This window comes from Watersipora subatra, chromosome 2, assembly GCF_963576615.1.
Source record: "Watersipora subatra chromosome 2, tzWatSuba1.1, whole genome shotgun sequence".
NCBI lineage: Eukaryota > Metazoa > Bryozoa > Gymnolaemata > Cheilostomatida > Watersiporidae > Watersipora > Watersipora subatra.
In genome coordinates, this window is record NC_088709.1 from 49,595,270 (window position 1) to 49,617,412 (window position 22,143).

The window sequence follows — 22,143 nt, forward strand, 5'->3', positions numbered from 1 at the left end:
ACAAAATTTATAACTCACCTGTTGCAATCTTTCAAAATGCTCCTTTAAAAACTTAATAGGGCTATCAGGCTTATTTATACAAAGTTGAACTATGCAATCCTTTAATAATTGTTGAATTTTGTGCTTTTGAACATAGTTTTCGCATTCTTTTAGACTTTGCTCTTCTCTTTCTGCCATTTTTGTCAACTCTGATATTTTGTCAATGATATAGAACACACTAATTCTCACATAAGTTAGCAAACAGTGTTCGTAATTATAAACAAATTCGATAGGAAATTTTGCGAAAAACGTTTGTTGCCTCTCTTGCAAAAGCTGTTTCCGGTTTTACTTCAGCATTGCCAAAACGTGGACAAAATCTTTTGTCAAGATTTTTTATTATATTTGCTTTTGCAAACATAATTTTTCTTCCCATCTTAAAACAATATTTTAGGTAACACCTTTGAAGCGAGCATGACAATAACAATAGTTGTTGCTCATGTAAATGAGGGAATAACTACAACCAATAGACGGCTCTTACCTCAGACGAGGTAGAACTTCTATTCCTAGCGATTTAATTTAAATCTAAAGAGAAACCTCTATTTATTGGGTTTGTTTTGCGTGAGGGTATAATTGGGAGAGCAGCACACTGCTGTTTAGGATTATTGAGTTTTGGTTGTGTGCCCTCTGATGTCTCGAATTGTTCGAGCCAAAAAGCTATTGTGGTAGATATTTTTGTTTGTTGTTACAGAGTTAAGTTTTCCCCTGGAGGCTCTTCTTGTTGTTATTGTCTTATTTTCTCTGTTTTGGTTGATTTCATCGTATGCTTTAGAGAGGGAATTGTGTTTTTCTTCATTCTGAGGAATTCTAATGAGTAGGCCGAGTCGGTGGATTTTTCGCCTGTCTTCCAGTGATTTTATACCTAGCTGGTTTCTTGCTTCCGAAACACTTACCCCACGCCCTCTCATGTTATTTATAAACTGGCTGGAGAAAAACTATTTTAACAAGTGACAAGCCATGGCTCATTATGACCATAATTAAATTTTTAAGAATTTGAAAACCACAACGTGCACACGCATAATCTCTCCTAGCTTTTTAGATCAGATCAGACATTTTTCCACTAAAATCCTTATATTGAGAGAATAGTGTTGGAACTCTTTGCAAAAAATTCTGCACGGTGTTTTAATTTTACTTTTGCTCATAGACCAGTGGTTGATCTAGGAAAAAAGTGTGTGTTGCAAAATTTGTGTAGTATATTTAGGGTGAGAGAGGGTGCGGAGGTGGGGTCAGGGCGCCCTCCCATATAATCCATAGAAAAAGTGGGGTAAACAAATAGCAGTGCTAAGCTTGAGAGCCGGTTTTCAGATGTAGTGGTCCTCAGACATGTTTTGTGTTGAAAGTGCGTGAGGAAATTCCCTCTGCTCACTTGGATGTTTACTGGCTGACTGATTTTATTCCACACAGAAGCATACAAAGGCAAAGTATGATGTAATAACACACAATAACAGGGTCATCATGGAGACCACACAAAGGCAGAGTATGACATAATAACACACAATAACAAGGTCATTATGGAGACCACACAAAGACAGAGTATGACATAATAACACGCAATAATCCGGTCATCATAGAGACCACAAAAATGGCTACAGTTATTATTTCTACATTTTGAGCAGTTTTAGCTTAGAATTTCCTTGCTCCACCTCACATGTAGTCACAGGCACTGTCAACAAAATTTTCAGCAGCTTGTGAACATTAGGGTAAATGTCCACAGCACACGTTGCGACAAAGTCACTAATGGTGTCAGGAAGTTTATTTTCTTGGAGGCATCCTTCAATCCATCTAGAATATTCTATAATCATTTGCGATAGTGAAGGAAGATCATTATTAATAGTAAAAGAGCTTTAGCTTTTCCAGTTCTTCAGAACTTAGTGGTGAGTTAGTACCATCAGGACAAAGCTTGCACAACAAACTCACCATAACTCTGCTCTCTGTGCACCTGCTTTCCATCTCACTCAGAATATGGTCTAGAAAAGGGGTGAATATTGTCACCCAAAAGTAATCTTCAACAGTGTCACAATGATGATTTCCTCGGTGAACCTGTCTTGCTGTAGTCCTTAGTTTGACCCGTATGTCATTAACACTTTCAGCCAATTTCTGAGCCTCAGAATACCAATCAGCAAAGCTTGTCTCATCAAAACCATACAGGTTCCTAACCGTGGCATCCATCAACTGGTGTGCCCTCAACACATCCATGGTTTTACCCTGCAGGTTTATACTCAATGGCTGTACAACTGTCAGAAGATTGTTTAGAACCATGAAAGCAACTATAAACTCTGAATTTCTCATGGCCTTTGCAAAAGAGATAGCCTTTGCACGAACATCTGGATCAAATGAAAAATCTAATTGCATGCTGTCAAATGCAGTAACAAGAATGGTAAACAGTTCTACAATAGTAGCATATACTTCATGCCTCTGAACCCAGCGTGTTCTGCACATGTCTTTCAGCTTTCTCTGTTTTATTTTGGGGCATTTTGTGTAATGATGGTGTCCAATATTTTTCTTTTTTTTGGATAATTCTTGAAGAAACGATAAATTTCACCCATCACTACACTCACATCTCTGATTGTTGATATGCGATAAGCACGAGCTATGGCTAAGTTCAGTTTGTGTGAATTACAGTAGGGATAGACAGCAAGGTCATTTGAGCTAGTATTCTTCCTGATACTCTTTCTCATTGAAAACATGTTTGCTGCACCATCATATCCTGGTCCTCTCACTTGCATCAGGTCTAAGTCTAGTTTTTCGATCAAAGAAATCATGTTGGTAGCCAACACCTCATCTGTTATTCTCTCAATCTCTATAAAATCTACAAACTCTTCACAAACTGTATGGGTCCCTTTTATAATGTCAACAAACCGAAAACACACATACAACTGTTCTTGGTTAGCAGCATCGGTCACCTCATCTGCTAAAATGCTGGAGATTTCAGCCTTCTTTACTCGTCTCACCATGTCTTTTCTGATCATCTGACCCATGATTTCCAGCAGTTCATTTTGGATAGTTTTACTGGTGTACCTCTGATTTTTCTTACAACTTTCTAAATGTTTTGCCAACAAAACATCATTATCAGCACAATTGTAAAGCAGTTCAATAAAATCCCCATGATTTGCAGCATCACTAGTGCTATTGTCCCGGTGTCCACGAATTCCTAGTCCTTATCGTGCAAGCTAATGAAGCTTGCTAATCACTATGCGTAAAATCTGCAGGTTCTCCTTACCAATCTTTTCTGATGTCACACTCAGTTGGTTTGTAATTTTCAGACTAGCATCCTTTGTTGTTTTAGCAAAATTCTTAGCATCTTCCATAGCTTGCATACGTGACTCATCTTTCCTGTGCCTGTTAAAAGCTTCCCCACACTTTTGAAAATCACGAAACACAGTTGTGACAAATATTTTAGCATTGGAGTTTCTGGCAAAGAGGGAGTAGTAAATACAAAAGCTTCCATTCTGACTAGGTGAATATCTGAGCCATGGTTCTTTTGTCAACCAATCCAACTTGAATCTTCTACCTCCAGCAAAAAAAATTTGGAAGGAAACTCTAATGAAAGTGCTGGTTGAAAGTGATTTTCAAGGAGATGAAATCGCTGAGCAGCATTCAATTTTATCCTACTAGCCAAAGCCTGGCCAACGTCTGTAAACATAACAGACACTGCGAAGGCTGGTTCTGCTAATTGTTCAACATCACTTCACGAAACTGGAGCTTCAGCAATAGAAGTTAAATCTGAGTCTACAATAAGAAGAAAGTGAATTAAAAAATCTACAGATGTGGTTCAGTCCCTTAGGCCTACTATATGTTTGACAAAATAAAATGAAAACTTGGCTCTCTCTTCTGTGCTCAACAAAACATACATATTGAAATAAATGGTCTCTAACACCACCTGCTTCATGTGACCATTTGTTGTTTAAAGTTTACAATTTAATGTTCAATTAACAGCGTGCTTGCTTTCCATTAGACTCACCTCAAATTGGATTCATGATTAATAATACGCAAATGACTGGTATTTGCAAACCAATAACTTTTTATACATAGCTAACTTTATTAGACATGAAATCAATGAAAAAGCTTTCTGCCGCATTCAAAAAAATTTGTAGGTCTTCAATTTCTCCAACTAGCTAATAAACATATTATTGATAGCCATGAAAACATGGGCAAAATCAACTATTACACCTTGACTATAATTTGTCAAAGATTTAAGTCAAGCTTTAACTTCAACGAAAAAACTAACAACAGGTATTGTTTAGCAGTGAGGAAAGATAAGGAAAGGTGGAAAGCAAATAAATTCAAATTTTATTAACAAGTCGCATACTAAAGTTATCAAGAGCAATTGTGGCCTAATGGACCATGACCAGTTTGGCAGCAAACATGCAAATAACTATAAAAATGATTGCAGAAGCATGGCCATGCAATTCTAAATAACATTTCAAATTGATGAACTCTTTTAAAAAGAGATTGTTACTTTTTACCATATATGCATGTTTTAAGCAAGCAATTGAAAACTAAGCTAATGGTAAGCAAACAAAGGAGCTTCCAAACATGCAACGCGCTTACCATATCTGGTACCAGCAACTGGTGCGGCTGTGTCTTTTGATATCCTTAAAGAAGATGAACTTATATTGTGTTGAGGGTGCCTACTAAAAACACCATTAAATTGCAGAGAGAGAACAAAGCCGAAGTTTTTTTATAAAATGACGACAGACCGGTGTCCTGTTTGGCAGATAATGGTAAAACCAAAAATAATGTTCTTCAGTTTTAATCTTAGTCTTGTAAATATATGTGTTCCAGCAGAAATTGTTGTGATACGTGGGTATTTGAAGACACTTTCAATTTCAAAATGCCCGTCATACAATTGATAATATACAAAGACACCAACCCCTAACAAAAAATCCACAATTTGACACTGTCTTACATTGAAAGTCATTATTCAGTAGCTGGAACTCAAGCAGACTGGACTAGAATAGAATGATTGATTGTGAAGCATAGAAAAACTAGAATTACTCTCTAGGCCAAATTTTTGTTTTGCAGTAAGTATTAACTATGGAGTCCATCAGGTCACAGTTTTAAACATATGCTATTTAGTTGAGAAATATAAAATGGCAACATTGATTAGATTGTCTGCAATAACCCGGTAATGTAGCTGTTATAGAAAGCTTAGCATTAGCCACAAGTTTGTTAACAAGGTTGAAGTCAAAGCTGATAGATTCCACATAACTGTCTATAAAGCTACCATCATTGGAACACAAATATACGAGAAAGTCGCACTTATCAACTTCCCAGCAAGCCATCTGAATTTGTATATGATAAAAGTACTCGTGCATTTGCCTTAGCTTAATGTTGTTTTTCGCATTCAAAGCTACAAACCATGATTTTCTTTGTTTGACTGGATCTATTATTTTAGCACCTTTCGGATCTTTACCGAGTAACGGACACTTTATTTCCAAACATTTCGCCACTGGCTGTGAAATTAAACCATTAACACTAGCACCTAACCACTTGTGAACACCGTGTTTCATCAAACGATGCTCCTCAACCATAAAGCCTGTCAAAGATTCATAGTACAATATTGCTAACTTCTCATGTGTTTTACCATGTTTTATAACTGCTGTAAATCTTTTATGTTCTGTTGCATTATGGTTCTGTTGAATTTGTTCTTTCAAATTTTTCAATCTTCCACGCAAAAGTGCATTACATTTCACTGTCCCAGCTTTTATAATTCATTCTCTCTAATTTCCCCCTCCACCATCCATTAACTGACCAGTCCAGTTGTGCTGGTGTGGCTATAATAATTCAACCAACATCATGAGTCTAACTCATTGGCCCCCAGGTAAACTGTTAACCCTGCAGGTGACTGATACAAAATCACTACCAGTTCCCCTGGGGGCCATTAGTATAGCTATTAATAATTATAAATGAAAAAATAAAACAAGTTTATTGGTGACTCACCAAACCTCAACAGCCATTTGGTTTGTCTTTGCAGAAATAAACTATCATTTCTGCAAATTATCATGAAAAATGAAAAATCCACCATATTTAGGGTGGGGCATTTGCACCACCCTAAATATGGTGTGATATATATTTAATGCATCATACCATATGCACCACCCTAAATATGGTGTGATATATATTTAATGCATCATACCATATGCACCACCCTAAATATGGTGTGATATATATTTAATGCATCATACCATATGCACCACCCTAAATATGGTGTGATATATATTTAATGCATCATACCATATGCACCACCCTAAATATGGTGTGATATATATTTAATGCATCATACCATATGCACCACCCTAAATATGGTGTGATATATATTTAATGCATCATACCATATGCACCACCCTAAATATAATGTGGTGCATTTGGTGCATTTGCACCAAATGCACCACATTATATTTAGTCTACATTGGTCTACAGTACATCCGCCCCTGTAGACTCTTTAAAGACTTTTAAGGCGTCTATGCTTTTGTTAGTTATTTAAAAAAAATTCAAATATTTTTAGTACATAACAATATATGCACGTAGTTTGTCCATCATGGGAATGTTTTTTTTTAATATTGTTATAACACTTACTACATAACTATACGTGTATATATTTCCAGTACATCATGGTAATTTAGTATTTGTATTAGTAATATTTTGCAGTTTAGATTAAAAGTAAGACAGTGCAGAAAATAATAAAATACACCTTCAAGTACCTCACTCATCTAACACTCTACTTGGTTTGTCACGAATTTCTCTGGTTGTTCTTGGCCAGAAAGAGTTGAATAATGTAGCGGTTTTTATAGCTGGAACAAACAAGCCCTTTTTGGTCTTGTATTGTGCGAGTGTTTTCTAAAAATATCAAATGAGTCGTCTATGACATTGCTTGCTTTCACCTTTACAAAAAGATTTAACTTTTTATCTTGTCTTCTCTTCGACAATGAAGGAAAATTTGTGTCATCTCACCGCTTAGTAAAACGAACTGTATTTTTCAAAAAATAAAACGAAAAGCTCTATTTTGAATTTTTTTGTATTATTTCATGTCATTTTTCAGGTATAGATCCCAAACCCGTCACTCGTATTCAAGAATTGGTAGAATTGGTCTCGTAAGCCACTTTCCTAGTTTTGGTGTCTGCATCTTTTAAAACCTTTTTACGCATTTCAAGAAGTCTGGAAGTTGTGGAAGAAACGCTGTTTATGTTTTTTTATGTTTTCAAAAGAATTTTTTGAAGAATTGTTATTTATGTTTTTCCTTTTTGAGATTATTACCCAACTCAATACCTAAGTAGGGATGGGAATTGACATTCTGGAGCTACTCTCCACAAAGAAAAACCTTTGTTGTGAGTACATTTCTTCCACTGAAAGTACTGAGCACTTTTTAGCATTAAAAGATAGTCGCCATGTTTTGGCCCAAACCTCAAGCGTAGTAAGGTCAATTTGTAGCATGGGACTTTTATCTCGAGTATTATAAAGCAAAGCATCATCTGCAAAAAATCAATATTTAGATGTAGTACCTGAAGGTAAATCGGTTATGTAAATTAAAAATAACAAGGGTCCCAACACAGACCCCTGTGGTACCCCTGAAAAAACTTCACAACAGGATGACTCTTGGCCATAGACTGCATCTGCCTTTATTCGATTACTAAGGAAGTTTTTACCCAGTTTACACTTTCAGAGCTTATTCCGGTCTTAGCCAATTTAAATAAAAGGTTTCGGCGACTCACTAAATCGAATGCACGGAAAAAATCCAGAATTATTCCTTGACGGCTGCGATTAACTGTTTGTTTTAAGCTTTTGAGAGCTTGTAATCACATATTTTGCACCTACAACACAGCAGAGTAAAAATGGTAAATCTTTTGATACCAAGGAACTGTAATGTAAATTTTGTTGCAAGTCAACCATTAAGTCTGCTTTATCGTAACAGTAAATGAGAATATCTTTTTCTGAATGTGTCTTTGAAAAAAAATGTCCAATTAAATTTATAACAAAGGATGAGTTAACACTGGTTTTAAAGCATCAATATTTGAACCATTGGTCTATTCGTAACCACAAGATCAAGGATATTACCCTTTTTATGTGTAGGTTGGAAAATATGCTGTTCAAGAAACAAGTCTGCTCTTTTGCGTAGAAACGGGTTGCACATGTTATGTGTTCCAGTGCCAATGAAATTTTCCCAATCAATTTTAGGAAAATTGAGGTTTTCACATATTACAGGACGCCTCTTTGACATATTCACTATCTCAACAACTTCATCAAGCAAAGATGGAAGCAAATATTGATCCTGACAGTGGGACGATATAAAGTCAATAAAAACAAAGCTTTTTGAGGAATAGTTTCACCAAAACAGCTTTTGCATTTAAGACTAATAACTTTAGTCTGCAAATCATTTCTAATATAAATAGCAACGCCGCCTCCATTTTGATTCCTATTATTGCAAAAATCCGAAAGTTGTGTAAATTTACCTGTCCGGAATACATTTCATTGCTTAGGTAGGTCTCGGTAAGACATATAGCATCCCCGTTTGGGAAGTGTTTGGTCTCCCATTCTAAATTAGGTACTTTTCATATTTAGAGAAAGGGTATTTGTGTATATGACTTCAGATGCACTTCAGCATCTTTAGATTTAAATGATTTTAGAAAACTGTTTCTAGCATGGGTTTGAGCAAATCTAACAATCAGCAATTCCTTGCTCTTATTTCGATAAGCTGTGTCTATATTGTTGCTCTCTAAGTCAACATTCTTTTTATCAGCGATAGCAAGTACAATATCCATGGGAATTTCTTCACTATTCACTTACTTCAGGAAACTCCCTGAATCTCCACGCACTTATTCATTTCAAAGCGCTCTTGTTCTGAAACCTTTTGCTCCATTTCTGGTAATTGAGACGTAATAGAAGAAACATCTTCCTGTAGCTCCTCCACAACTTTAGAGTTGTAATCAAAACTATGTTCAATGTTGGCCACTTTCTCTTCTAAATTTGACATTCTTGAGTTCATTATTTTTAGCTGCTCTAAAATCTGTTTGAGAGTGTCAGTGTCCTCCGGCTCTGATTTTCCCGACTCAGATTTTCCACGAGTTCCTGGCATATTGTAAGTTATGTATTAAAAACTTACCCAATTTGGGAATGGCTTATATAAATTACACCATCCCCTGCAGAATTCCTTGCCTAGCAACTGTTCCTTGAGATGAAAAATCTCCTTAAAGCTTTCAATCTCCTTAAAGCTTTAATTTAGCTATAATTAGCGTAGCTTGCAGAGCACACAACCTGCCTAAACAGCTGCCAACGGTTGTCCATGACTGGTCGCACTTTGTCCTTTGTTGGTCGAAACACTGCCAAAAGCGGAATTATATCCTCAACGGACCGACTCCACTTTTTTAACCAACCTTTTGAGATTCAGCTTTCAATCTCAGCACAGTACCGCTCATGCAAGTTAGGTGCTCGAGTACACTTGTACTCTGCGACCCGAGTCTTCAATCCTTTCGAGATTCCCTTGACCACTGTCAGCTAACGGTCCATTTGCTTTGGGCGAAAGTGGCAATGAAGTCAGGGTCGTCGACTCGCAAAGACACCAGATCACCACTCAACAACGGCGCCACCCTCACCACCTCGCATGCGTACCTAGCCCCAGTATCCTGCCCTGCAGGTGCTCCACAGCATCTATTTGGCTAGGGTTTCTCCCACCTGACCGAATAATTCATATCACTTCCTCTACGGACAGCGATGCCTCCCATGTGGACAATGACATCACCACCCAGCAAGCAGTCAAACGTAAAATTGCACAACTTGTCCATAACAAGTGCTGTAACGCCAAAACAGTGGCTCTGCTTACCGACAACCACTCGACATCAACCTCTCACATGAGAAGCCTTACCATCCGCTGTCAACAGCGACTGGCTCGGCTTAAGCTTGGTCGAGTCTGTCAGCACCTGCGGACTTACCAGAGTCCGCCCGCTTCCGGTGTCAACTAGACACTGAGAACCGCAACCATTCAAAATTGCTCGAACGACCGGCATACAACTGCACGTCGTAGGCGCGCCAGTCGCCCCGGACAGCCAAGGACTGCCCCGCAGTACACTCTTACTGCTTGCATGTGACCTCCAGCCTCCCCCTGTCACGCCAGTGCCACCCCGGTTCCTATGATGTTATGAGACCCCCTGGCTTACACGGTATCCATATGGGAGGATGCAGCACCCCGAGTTGCATCCTCCTGATGAAAACCCTGCTCATCTTCAGTGAGCCCTGCCACCGACCCAGGCGGTGGCCGTACAGGACAGTCCCGTACAAAGTGATCCGTGTGACTGCACTGGAAACATCTGACCATCTTACTAGCGGAGGTCTTTGCCGTCCCCGTACCAGACGAAGGCCGCTCAACTCGTGGGCAGTCCTTCACTCTGTGCGCACCCCTACATCGAAAGCAACCCTTTTTGCTTTCCAGCTGCTTGCTAGAAGCCGCAGGGTTCTTTCGGGCTACTTGCTGTAAGCAGCCCCCAACTGCTTGCCAGAAGCAGTCACTGGCCGGTTACCAAAACTGGCAACTGAGCTAATTGTTGAAGGGCGACCCTCAACAGCTCTCCAGGAAACCAATTCTCCCTCACTCGGTTCAGCACTGAACCAAAGCCAGCAGTATATGCTTGATCATGTGTTACTGCCCACTCGTAGACTGATTCCGGCAGCCCTTCGTAGAACTTGATTTTGAAGACCATGTCCTCGAGCGCCACCCCCAGTCTACTGCTGAGGCGGTCAAGTACAGGTCAACTGTCTCTCCGGCCTCGAGCCGACAGCTAACAGAACGACGCCATGCCTCTTGTCGAGGCATGGCGTACTCGGCAGTCAGCACTGCCTTCAAGACATCCCACTGAGATGACTCGCCCACCCTCATGCGTCCATGCACTCTGGCAGCAGTACCAGAAAGCATGTACGCAATCAGCATGCACCGAGCAATGTGCTCCAGCTCACACAGCTGCTCGTACTGTGAAATCCATGTGGTTACCTCAACCGCACCATCACCGACAAATGACTGCATTTGTCGGTTCAGCCTTTCTACTATCGGCCCTCGTGCCTGGTTAACCAGATTCGCTAGAAATGCGGCATCCAGTACCAAAGGCACAGTTCCAGCGCTCGCAGCGCCTTTGGATGGCTGACCCCCTCCGCCATCGATAGATGGCTCAGCCTTTTGGCTGCTCCCAGGCTCACTCATGGCCCGCTCGAGCTTACCTTAGCTCAGATGATTAGCACCACCTAACAACAAAGCAAAACAAATATATAAGCCGAAATAGCTTGTAAGCAAAAATATGCAGTACCAGACCGCCAGCGGTGACACTCCAAACCTCCCCTTATGTCACTCCCACCTCACCTGCACGTTTTCCCAAAAAACATCGTAGTGCCAGACTACTCCAAGATGTAATTTACTCACAAATCAACTAGACCCAAACAGACGTGAAAGATATTCGAGCTGTGACACCACGAAGAGCACAAAAGTCACGAGCTACGCAAACAAGCGCTCCTGCAAAATGCAACATGGCCGATTCCGCTCGTTCGGTGGTGCATGCCCACGAACTCTTCCAAGCTACCCTCAAGCACCATGTGACTACTAACTCACACTTCCTACTTGTAATTCATTCGGGTGTGATATATTCGAAAGCAGCACTGAGGGTGCAAGTGCGGGGTGTGTGAGCAGCCTGTACACATGAATGTAGTGTGTTGGCGATCAGTAGGTGTGCTACATACTTTACACACCCTTGCAACGTCAGAAAAATCAATTAGGCGCTTTTTGTTTTCCAACTTCTCAATTGGTGTAGAACTAGGCCGACCAGGGGCATGGCAAACATTTGTTGGTTCATTTAGCTCTGCTGCCTTTTGAAGAAGCTGCAGCACGCTTGCAATCCTTGAAACGGAGAGTTGGGAGGTTCTTTGAAAGTTTGTATAGAATGAAAGCACTGACTTATGCAGTTTTTAAAAGCTAGTAAGAAAAATTTCCACCTATTTCTAGTTTTTCTTTGGTGGTGGTTGCCATGTTAGTTGGCCATTTGATTAATTTTGTCACAGCCGTTCATTGACAGGTTGTAATCATGTATTACTGTAGGTATAGACACCTCTCCGCCTTTACGGTGCACTAGAGTGTCCCCAACAGTAGCTTTAGTGAACACAATTACTACAGGTTTTTTTTTGGCTTTTTATTCCGCCAAGCCTTAACATGTATATTACCATTTCTATATGCCTTTTACTGGCGATGAGCTAATTTGAGAGATTTTACTTGTGTAGGAAAGTTGTATTTTCGTTTGATAAGGTATTGTATTAGACTGTAAGAGGTGCAGTACCTCTCTGCAAACAAATGGTGACCTTATGAAAGACCTTGAAGTAGATAATCAAATACTTTTTCTGCTTGTCCAACATTTTCGTTGAGGTTTGTTGTGTAACTGGTCTTTGCCAAAGTATGTTAGTATGTTGTGCTTGTGGTCAAGTCACAATCCAAAAGTTTTGATATGGTATTTTTTTGGTTTGCTATCATTGTATTGTTTATGTTTCCATCAACCCTTCCACCATTTCATCAAGAGACATGTTTTCAAACGGGTAGAAAGCTTTCTGGAAGTTTGAAACTGGTGTTCAAAAACGGTTCGGTTTTGGATTTTCCTAATGAGTTTGTTTCACCAGCATGCATCATTGAATCGTAGATGACAAGAAATCTACCTCGAGGCATTTTTTTGTTTTATCAATAAAAAACTGTAGATTGAATGTCTTGCTATAGGTTGCATCCAGTTTGTATCATGAAGTATAATTTTCTGCAAAACACCAAACAGTGTTTTACATTTAGCAGCATTTTCGAGACTTGCCGATTGTTCTTTACGAATCTTCATATACATTTAGATGCTTTCAATATAAATATAAACATGAAGATAAATATGTGAATTTTTATGGCCATAGACGTGTATAGTGTGTATTAAGTAAATCGTTGATATTGGTAAATATCAATGATGAATGAGGTTTTTCAGTTGTGCAATGCAACCAATCATTCAGTTGAAAAGAATCTCATGTGAAGCAACACTGGTTTGGGCCACATCGAACTTCCCATCACTGAACACATTTTGATGCTCAATCAAGAGCGTTAAGAGAAGTTCTTTTGCTGAGGGGGTTCAGATGTTGCCTCCATTTTCATATGGTTTACTAAGTGCTTTGAAAGATTTTCCATCTAAGATTCGAAGTTGCTTGACTTGACTTCTATTGCTAAACATCTCCTAGCACCTGACCCGAGTTGACATGTTTATGTGTTACATTCATCAAATGAATCGGAATGTTTTTGAGTTTGCTACCATTAGTCCCGGTATCTTGCACTTTCAACCCAAATTGGTCCTTCTGTCCACAACCGATTTAGTAGTTTGCTCAGAATTTGTCAGTGCAATGCTCTCTTGTTTAGTTTATACCTTAGCCAAAAGTGGGTGTCCGTCGGCGGTAGAACACTATAAAGTTATATTTTGCATCACGAAAGTTTGTGACACGGGTTGGATTTTAATCATTCCTATTTGAAGACATCCGGTAATGCGCCTAACATATCCTTTATATCTGTACACTACTCATTTATTAGGTAAATCTGATGTTTGGCTTGTTTAGCTCATGAAATTACCCTTCGTGTACAGCATGTAACTTTTTCAATTTTCCCCAAAGATTTGGACCTTCTACTTGTATAAATAAACGTACTTACATGAGTTGGAGCAAAGAAAGGCCTGATCTTCTCCTCCATTAGCATTTATACTCCTCTTTCTACTACGTCACTGACTTTTCGTTTGACTTCTCATAACTACCTACAACTGCTGTGACCTCAGACATTAGTATAGCCTGGGGCCCACCAACCCAATTTTACAACACTACTCATACCTTGTACCTTGTACTCTTGTACCTTTTAAGAATATTGCCTGTCTGTAACACAGCTTCAAAGTAACCCGTCTGTGAATTAAACTCATCGAGTTGAAATGAGTTGCTGAACGTCTTTTTCAAGAACAGCTAGGTATTCTTGTTTGTTGTTTTGAATGGAATTGGAAAAGACATTCATGCAAACTGATTCATTTTTTCCATAAAATTATTGTTTTTATGAGTTTTGTTTTTGCTGAGCATTCGCTCAACACATTTGCAAATTTTCTCTAACACATCTCCTTTTTTGTCAGCATTAAAATTGAAACCTTTGGCGTATATGTTTGCAGTCTGCAAGTGTAGATTCCAGCTTTTAATATTCAGACTCATTATACTTACCTTTTGGGATATGCTTTTCACCTTCAGAGCGTTCAGATGAACTTTGGCCTAGGTCTTTTGGTGCACCTTTCCCATCATTTTCATCATTATCTGTGAATCTGAAACAAACAGATGAGAGGTGTTTCTTTTTTAACATAAGAATTCACTAATGTCACACTCGAGATAGTTGTATGTTTGACAATCACATTTCCTGCCGCTTTTCAAAATTTTGAGCACTTAATATTGTGTACTGCTGTATATGCATGTCATATTCGGATATCAACTGTATGTAAATTTCTTATTCAGTAACAATTTGTGTGGTTGATGTTGTACATAATGTCATGTTGTCAACGTCTTGTGCACATAATATTATGTATAGATTCTCTAATAGAATAGTGTATGTAAAGTTTTGAACATAGAATTGAGTAATATTTGATTCAGTTTATTACATTTACTTGATTAGTTGACAGGATAACTCTTCAACTGTCTGCCCAGTAGGATTAATACTCTGGGGTGGCTTATGTAGTGAAATTATTCTTTCTTTATTAAAATGTGTAAAATTGTCTGACAAGCTGACTTGTGTGCAGTTTTAACATAAGTTGATCCCTTCAACTCGAAAGCATAAAACATACTCATCATTTTTTGACATTGTTTTTTGTTGGTTGAACTTCATCACCCTTTTTTATGTGTCAGACAAAAAATATCATTTTTTATGTTGCTTAGAATATATGAGATTTTCCTACTAAGAGCATTAATTTCTTAATGATTTCATAGTTTATAGATATTTGAATAACACTTACATTCTTAACATTCTTTCCTTATTTAATTCTTTGCAAAACATATTTTACTCTGAGAGTTTTTTTATATAAGGTGAATCATGATTCACTTTATATGAAGGAGCTCTTTTTCCCCCTACTCGTCGTTAAGGATGGGCACTTGCTCTTCAACCCAGAGTCAGTATGGCTAAAGAGTACTATGTCATTAGTGTAGGCTACAAAATCACCTTGGCCTAACTGCTACGACCTAATTGGAAATTTATCTTATCATCCAGCTGAGCTGTGCACATCGTGATCACTGTGTTAAACAGGTGGACGGACAGCGGATCCCGTCGCTCAATGCCTCTACACGCCATTATATATCACCACTCTTCTTTCTGAAAAGGTCCAGCAAGAGCTATAGTAGCATTAATACTGAACTACATGTAAGTGTTTAGGCACTTCTATGCATACACAGGCAACCCACAAAGAATTGTTGGGTTTGCTGATGTCTACAAAGGCGGTCCGCAGGTTTTGGTACTTGGATCTTGCTTTAGAGATTGCATCCTGTTACAGTTTAGAGTTAAAGTAGAACCCATCATTCTTCCGAAAACCCTTCTGTCATTCAGTAAAAGACAAAGCCTCAGCCACCAAGTACACAGTGAAAGAGGGGGTCAATCACTGACGTTACTGTGATCAGCTTAAATTGTGCTGGATCAGTCGTGCTGATGACTTTAGGTATTAGTGTAGTTATGCCTTTACACGAACTAGATGGAACCTGCCCACTCAATAACCACAGGTTAGAGGTTGAAAGCAAAAGCTCCTTCTTCACCTGCTTCAAATAATTACAGTTGTAACCATCCGCATTTAGAGATCTCTTATCCTTTTTTCAAGAAGACACTCGCAATCTTATCCATATAGATGAGTTTCAGTAGCTCATAATAGATCTTGCTGACTGCTTATTGTATGGCACCGGCTCTCTCTGAAAGATGTCTTTCCAAATAGGCTCGGTGCTGAGAGGAATGTAAGCCTCATGTGCATATATACATCCTATGCAATATACGGTCAGACATGATTTTATAGTCTGACACGAGCCCACTCTGCACTGATTTGTTCAACTTCAAGCGCGCCTTTCCGCCATAAAGGACAGTGCTGAGCTTGATGACCTTGGCCATTTTCAATCGAGCCCCTTTCGACCTATCAATTCTTTGTCTCTTTCTCATTAAAATTTAGCTGTAATATAGCCAATAAATCAGATTTACTACATTCCCACCCAAAAGTTAATAATTTTACTATTTTTCACTAATAGTATTGACAGTTTATTCTCAACTAGAACCACAATCTTTGTCATTGGTTTACTTAGTTGCTGCATTTTGCTTGGCCTTTACTTTAGTTAGAATTTGCAATCGGCAACGTAGAAGATCTAACTGAACCATCTTTGAACACTGAATAACATTGGCTAGTTTCTAATCATTTCTTACAGCATCCTACATGTATTTCCTTTACTAGTACAATGTCTCCTATAGTGGGACCTTTTTGTTAGATTGTTCCATTTTTCCTCAGTTTCAGCGTAATGAAATAGTCGCCCACCTTTGCTACTATAAACTGATTTTTAAAGTTCTTCATTTTTTCAGCAAAGTACTCATGTGTTGACAAATGAAATAATTGCATTCTCATCACCTTTAATATACAAAATATAGTTTACACAAAAACACTACAAATCATGACCTTTTCATTCATTCCTTAAAACCATGATATATCAAGTTTTATTAGAACACAAATTCTTAATGGATATCAGTAAAGTGTTGATTTGGGTAACGTTCCCCCCCCCACCCAGCCTGAAAATTACCACATACTAGTAGGAGTCTGGGTAATGGCAAGAGGTAACAAAGTCAATCAAATTCAGGATAGGCAAGGTTTGTTAAATAACAATGTATAACCCATATCTTGTTCAACTGTACTAGGGAGTTGTTTGAATGAACAGCATTTAGAATAGAGCACCGTCTGACACGACTTATAACACGTTCAACATGGATTCTGATACTGGCAATGCTCCTGGTGTCATCCACCTCTTCTTTATCAAATTGTGGACAAGATTTGAGGAATGGGGGTATGTTCAATACTTGGTTTTCTTTCAGTAATTCATCTATTAGAAAACCCCTATCAGCCATGACCATGCCATCACCATCAAGTAAATATATCAGACCACTTCTGATCACAACTTCTTTGTCTGAAAGGCGGCCATCAGGAAGGGCATATCAGGAAGAAATGAAATGAATCTATTGGGTTTTATTCCAATCAATGCTTTAGCTGGGTTATGTGAGTTGTATCTAGAGTATGTCAGTTGCTGCACTGTGGTTGAGGTGGGCCTTTGGATGAACAGCTCTGTACACTCGATTGTCACCCTAGTACGAGAATAGTCGGTTTTGAAAGCTTCAGGTATGCTCTCTCCGACATCCTTCTGGGTTTGCCAAATAGGCACCTCACGCAAGCCTCTGTACATCAGGTCTGTAAACATTGTGATGATGGTGCTGACATATGATTGGTCAATACCAAACCTATTATATAAGAGGCATGTATATTGGGTTGTTAACAAATATTTCTAGACACAAGTAAAACTTACCATTTGACAAAGCTGTTTTAATTTTACCCTACTCACTGAAAACCGCAATTCTCTCAGAAATAGCAATGTCCCCTCACCTAGAGGCAATATCATCCTGAAATATGTTGAGCTTCAACTTCACTAGAGTGAGCAGCAAACAGTTCTCCGGTGATATCCGCTGAAACTGAAGTGTGGCCCTGTTAGCGTATGGTGTTTGTCGAGGCGGAGGGCTTTCAATGTCTGGACGCAGGAACTCAAACAAGGTCTTTGAACTTGGAATGAGAAGTTATTCCAGTATAGAGTTTGACTAGCTCAGAGTCAGACTTAATAATATGGAAGTCCAACTTGGTTCTGGTCGAGTCTCTGAGTTGATCCCTAGTCTTAGACAATTCTTTTATTGTAAGGAACAGTTGGTTAGCTGTTGAACTAGCAGTTTGGACTTGATGGAGTTTAGGTGTAACGGGAGACCACACAGGTTTTCTGGTGAGAGGCTTGCTGTAAGTGTGATCTGGTCCAGGTTTATAGGATGTCTCGCAATCTATTTTGGTTGTTGACCTAACTGGTTCATTAGTAGTGACTTCCTCAAAGGATATTGGTTCAGGTGCACTGAATTTGGCTTTTTCTTCTGCAATTTTTGCTGCCCCCGTTACTTGACTTAATTTGTTTGGTGCTCTGGTTTTTGTTGGCTTTTTTTCAGAGGAAATATTGTTGGTATTGGATGAGCCTCTGATTTTTTACCATCAACAAAGTGTGTATTACATACTCTGTGATTGTGGTTTGGTTTGAATAGGTTGTTAGAGTGATTGTCTTTCCTTCCTATAGATATTATCCATTGTTTACAACGCTCTTGGTTCTTGAAAATCTGTGAAACTTGAGGTTTGGGTCTTTTTTTGAGGCATTGTAGCATCCAGAGACTACACAGTATGTTCCAGCATGCACCTTCTTTTCCTTTGACATGACAGGCAGTGTACTCTGAAGTTAAAATATAATCATACTATATGAGAGGCAGTTGGTTGGTTTGAAAAAAGAGTTTGACAAAGCGAATGATGTGGATTACGAAATGACAAGTATTGTAAAGATGATTTTGTCAGTTTCAAAGAAAAGACTGTTTAGGCAATTTAAATATTTTACATTTGATGTTATTTGAGATAAATTATAGCGAGTTACTACGTAAGCCTAGGTAATCTCCACTGATTCCAAAAACAAAAGCTTGAGTTGCTAAAACAGATTGAAAAAGATAGATTCAATTTTACACTCACAATTACTATAGATTTTCTTTGATTGCCATTGATCAGTATCAACATCTATGATTTGATTGTCTAACCATTTTGGTGATTCAGCCTATTATTATCTACTACTCGCTCATTACTCGGTTGCTAACGCTGTTTGCGCCACGAAAGTTTTTGTTTCCTTCGTCTTGCAATAAGTATAACTAATAAATATGAATCACACACACACACACACACACTGCTAGCAAATAGCTGCATTACTTATCTCTCACCGTCCTGTCAAGCAGTAACCAAGTCAGCTGAACACAGCTAGCTGTCAGCCATTTTATAAAATTATAAATAGGGGAGAGCTGGGATACATGGGCCAATAAAAGTGCCGTTTTTTTGTTTTCTATGCCACATCCAAATTATTGCTCTCAGTTACTTCCAACCCATATAGAAACAATGTATAGACCTGCTCTAACATAATATGCTCATGAAATTACCAACACCTTAACACGGCAGCGGTAATTAGAGTTATATGATGTCGGCCCATGTATCCTTCAGCTGGGGATACTTGCGCCGGGGTGAAGGATACATGGGCCAAGAAAGAAATATCAATTAAAACACAGTATTGTGAGATTTTATTAAACTTTTATTACCAACATCTATCAGAAACAACAAAAGGAATAAATTTAAGTTCCGCAAATCATGAAAAACCCCGAAAACAAGCTAATAGTGTGGTACTGAGTTAGTTCATTTGACATTTGATGCGAGTTCGATCCCAAAATTCAGGGTGTTTTGCAGACGAGCGGTGCCTCCGCTCTGGATGGGGTGTGGGAGAGCCATCACAACTTGGTTACAATCGACAGTGGAAATGTCAGGCTGTGGTGGACTCACCCAAACATCACCAGACTTTCATCAGAAATCTACAGATAGAGTTGTTTCGTCTGTCTTTAGCTAGAACTTTTCCAACGTACAACACCTTAGTCCTCTTCGTCGTAAACTCCACCAGGCAAAAGTCTCCAACCGCCACTTGCACATCTCCTGACTCAATGCAACTTGGCTCATTAGCATCACTCAGTGTCTCAGAGGAATTGCTGTCCAGTGGTACCACCACATCTGAATCACTTGACTCTACCGCTGCTAATCGTCGGCAAACTGTCGATTTTTTGGCTCGTTTAGGCTGAGGTTTTCTTTCAATTTCAGGTGTTCGTGTTAGATATCTTGTTACCGCTTTCTTTCGTCGTGTCGTCACACTTGAATTTGATTGAGCCCTGGCTGATGTTGGAAATGGTCCACATTCAAATGGATTGACTGTGAAAGCTGTCGTTGGCGGGTTGCCAGAAGTTGAAAGATTGTCTGCCGCTGACTGACGAAAGGTGGAAGCGATAAGCTCATCTGTAACTGGCTCGGTGGTGGTTGTCGGCTCGGCAGTGGTCGTCAGCTCAGCGGTGTACGTTGACTCAGTGGTGGTTGTGTGCCCAGTGTTGACCATCGGCCTTTCTGAAACAGTTGCTGGTAAATACCAATCATCTGTGAATATGTTTCTGTCATATGGCCATATTCCTGCCGATTGAAATCCAGATATGATATTTTCTGGAGTGCAGGCTCTCCGATAACTTTTAGTTATGAGCTCAGGCATTAGGTAAATGGTAATAGGCTTTCCTGGACTCTGCAGCATCCATGAATTTGAAAAATTCATAGTCATAGGAGGACAGTCATAGGACCGAAGACAGTCCTGTCCAGGGGCTGGGTTTTGTTGCTCGTGTGGGCCGGAAGAGTTACGATGTGTATGCCACACTCCTTGGCTTTCTTCGGTCCTTCATATGCCACATGACTTTCGTGATTGTCCATGATTAAGATAATAGGTCTTTCAGTTGATGATTGAGTACGCTGCACTATGTGGTCTATGGTTTTCGCGAATAACTTTCTACACATCCATGCCGGACCAGTGCTAGGGTTTGTGAGGACCAGAGTGTTTTCTATTCGGCATCCTACCTGAAAGATGGGTTGTTTTTTTTTTTCTTTGGCATTATTATCACCGGCGGAAGAGCCACACCTGTAGCTGAGATTATTGCAGCACAAGTAACTAGCACTCCTCGATCCATGCTCACTATCTGGCCAACTTGTTTGTGGCCTCGTGGAGAGATAACCTTTGGCAGACGACTAACAGTGTTAAAACCTGTTTCATCCAGGTTATAAAATTTGTCCCCGGTCACTCCAATTGCCTTCAAGGCACACTCAAGCTCGTCAAAAAAATAAGCGATATTCGGCTGGTTGAACGATGTGGCCCTCGTGATGCTTGCGGCTTCTGGGACTCTAATGGAGATTTGAGAATTTCTTTTCATGAAACCCTAAGGCCATGATTTGCCTGCTGACTCAAGGGTTACCCACTGACTAGGCATACTAATGTTGTTCGCTTTAGCTAAATCATATGCATACTGCTGAGCTTCCACTGTAGTTGAACCATAGAATCGTTTGGAACAGTCACAGAGATAGGCAGCTAACTCGGTCTCCTGCTCTGTAGTAAAAACTTGGCGGTTGCGGTAGTTTGGTTCGAGGGAAGCATCTTCGTCCGCTGAATGTTTTTTCAGATACCTGCTGAGAGTGTTTTGAGGGACATTATACAGGCCTGCTGCCTGACGCACAGATTGATGATCCTTCTTCACAGCTGTCACAGCCTTCAGCATGACATCATGTGACACCACCTCTCTGCTAGTCCTTTTGTTATTCTGCGGCATTATGAATACCTGAAGAAGTTTCAGGTATTCATAATGTTCATACAGACACATGTTTCACAAAAATTACCAAGTACAAAATTTAAGTTGAAATTTCAGATTAACCTTTAGCTATAAAGTCAATCAGTCAAAACGCAAAATAGCGCAGGATTTAAATTGATTGTCACAATTACTTACCAAGTGGCTAACTCACAGAGTCATCAAACAATAGAAAATTTCTACAAGCATACAGACATGTGTCATACTTCACAATGGCTGAAAGTATGTCAAGGACAAGACAAAGGTCACAGTTTTTTCATATGGAAATCCAGCCATGTCTCGAGAAGTGGAGGATTACATCCGACAGTGCATTTCCTGTCAACAGAGAAAAAGCCCACATACACCTACACGAGTACCAATTGGCACCCAAATGGCAAAAGCGCCATTCGAAGTCCTGTCAGTTGACTTTCAAGGACCACTAACCGAAAGCACATGTGGAATGAAGCATATACTTGTGTTCACAGATCACTTCACTAAATGGACAGAAATAACACCCACCAAAAATCAACTTGCTACAACCGTTGCTAAAGCGTACGTAGAACAGATATTATGTC

The 22,143-nt window shown here is 39.3% G+C and overlaps 2 protein-coding genes across 2 annotated transcripts in view; both read right to left on the reverse strand.

The window, feature by feature from the left end:
• The window catches only part of LOC137386766 (cAMP-dependent protein kinase regulatory subunit-like), a 42,266-nt gene extending 41,991 nt beyond the window's left edge, over positions 1 to 275 (reverse strand). The window contains exon 1 of the mRNA XM_068072900.1: positions 19 to 275. Within this exon, the coding sequence (XP_067929001.1) occupies positions 19 to 177 (159 nt within the window). The 5' untranslated portion in view covers positions 178 to 275. The remainder of the gene's footprint in view (positions 1 to 18) is intronic.
• Positions 276 to 1,637: 1,362 nt separating this feature from the next.
• On the reverse strand, positions 1,638 to 9,109 carry LOC137388286 (52 kDa repressor of the inhibitor of the protein kinase-like). Its single transcript, XM_068074777.1, has 5 exons — positions 8,850 to 9,109; positions 3,257 to 3,447; positions 2,705 to 3,193; positions 1,976 to 2,555; positions 1,638 to 1,818 (listed from the first exon to the last, which is right to left on the reverse strand). Exons 1-5 carry the CDS (start codon positions 9,107 to 9,109, stop codon positions 1,638 to 1,640), a joined length of 1,701 nt encoding a protein of 566 aa, XP_067930878.1.
• Positions 9,110 to 22,143: the final 13,034 nt, after the last annotated feature.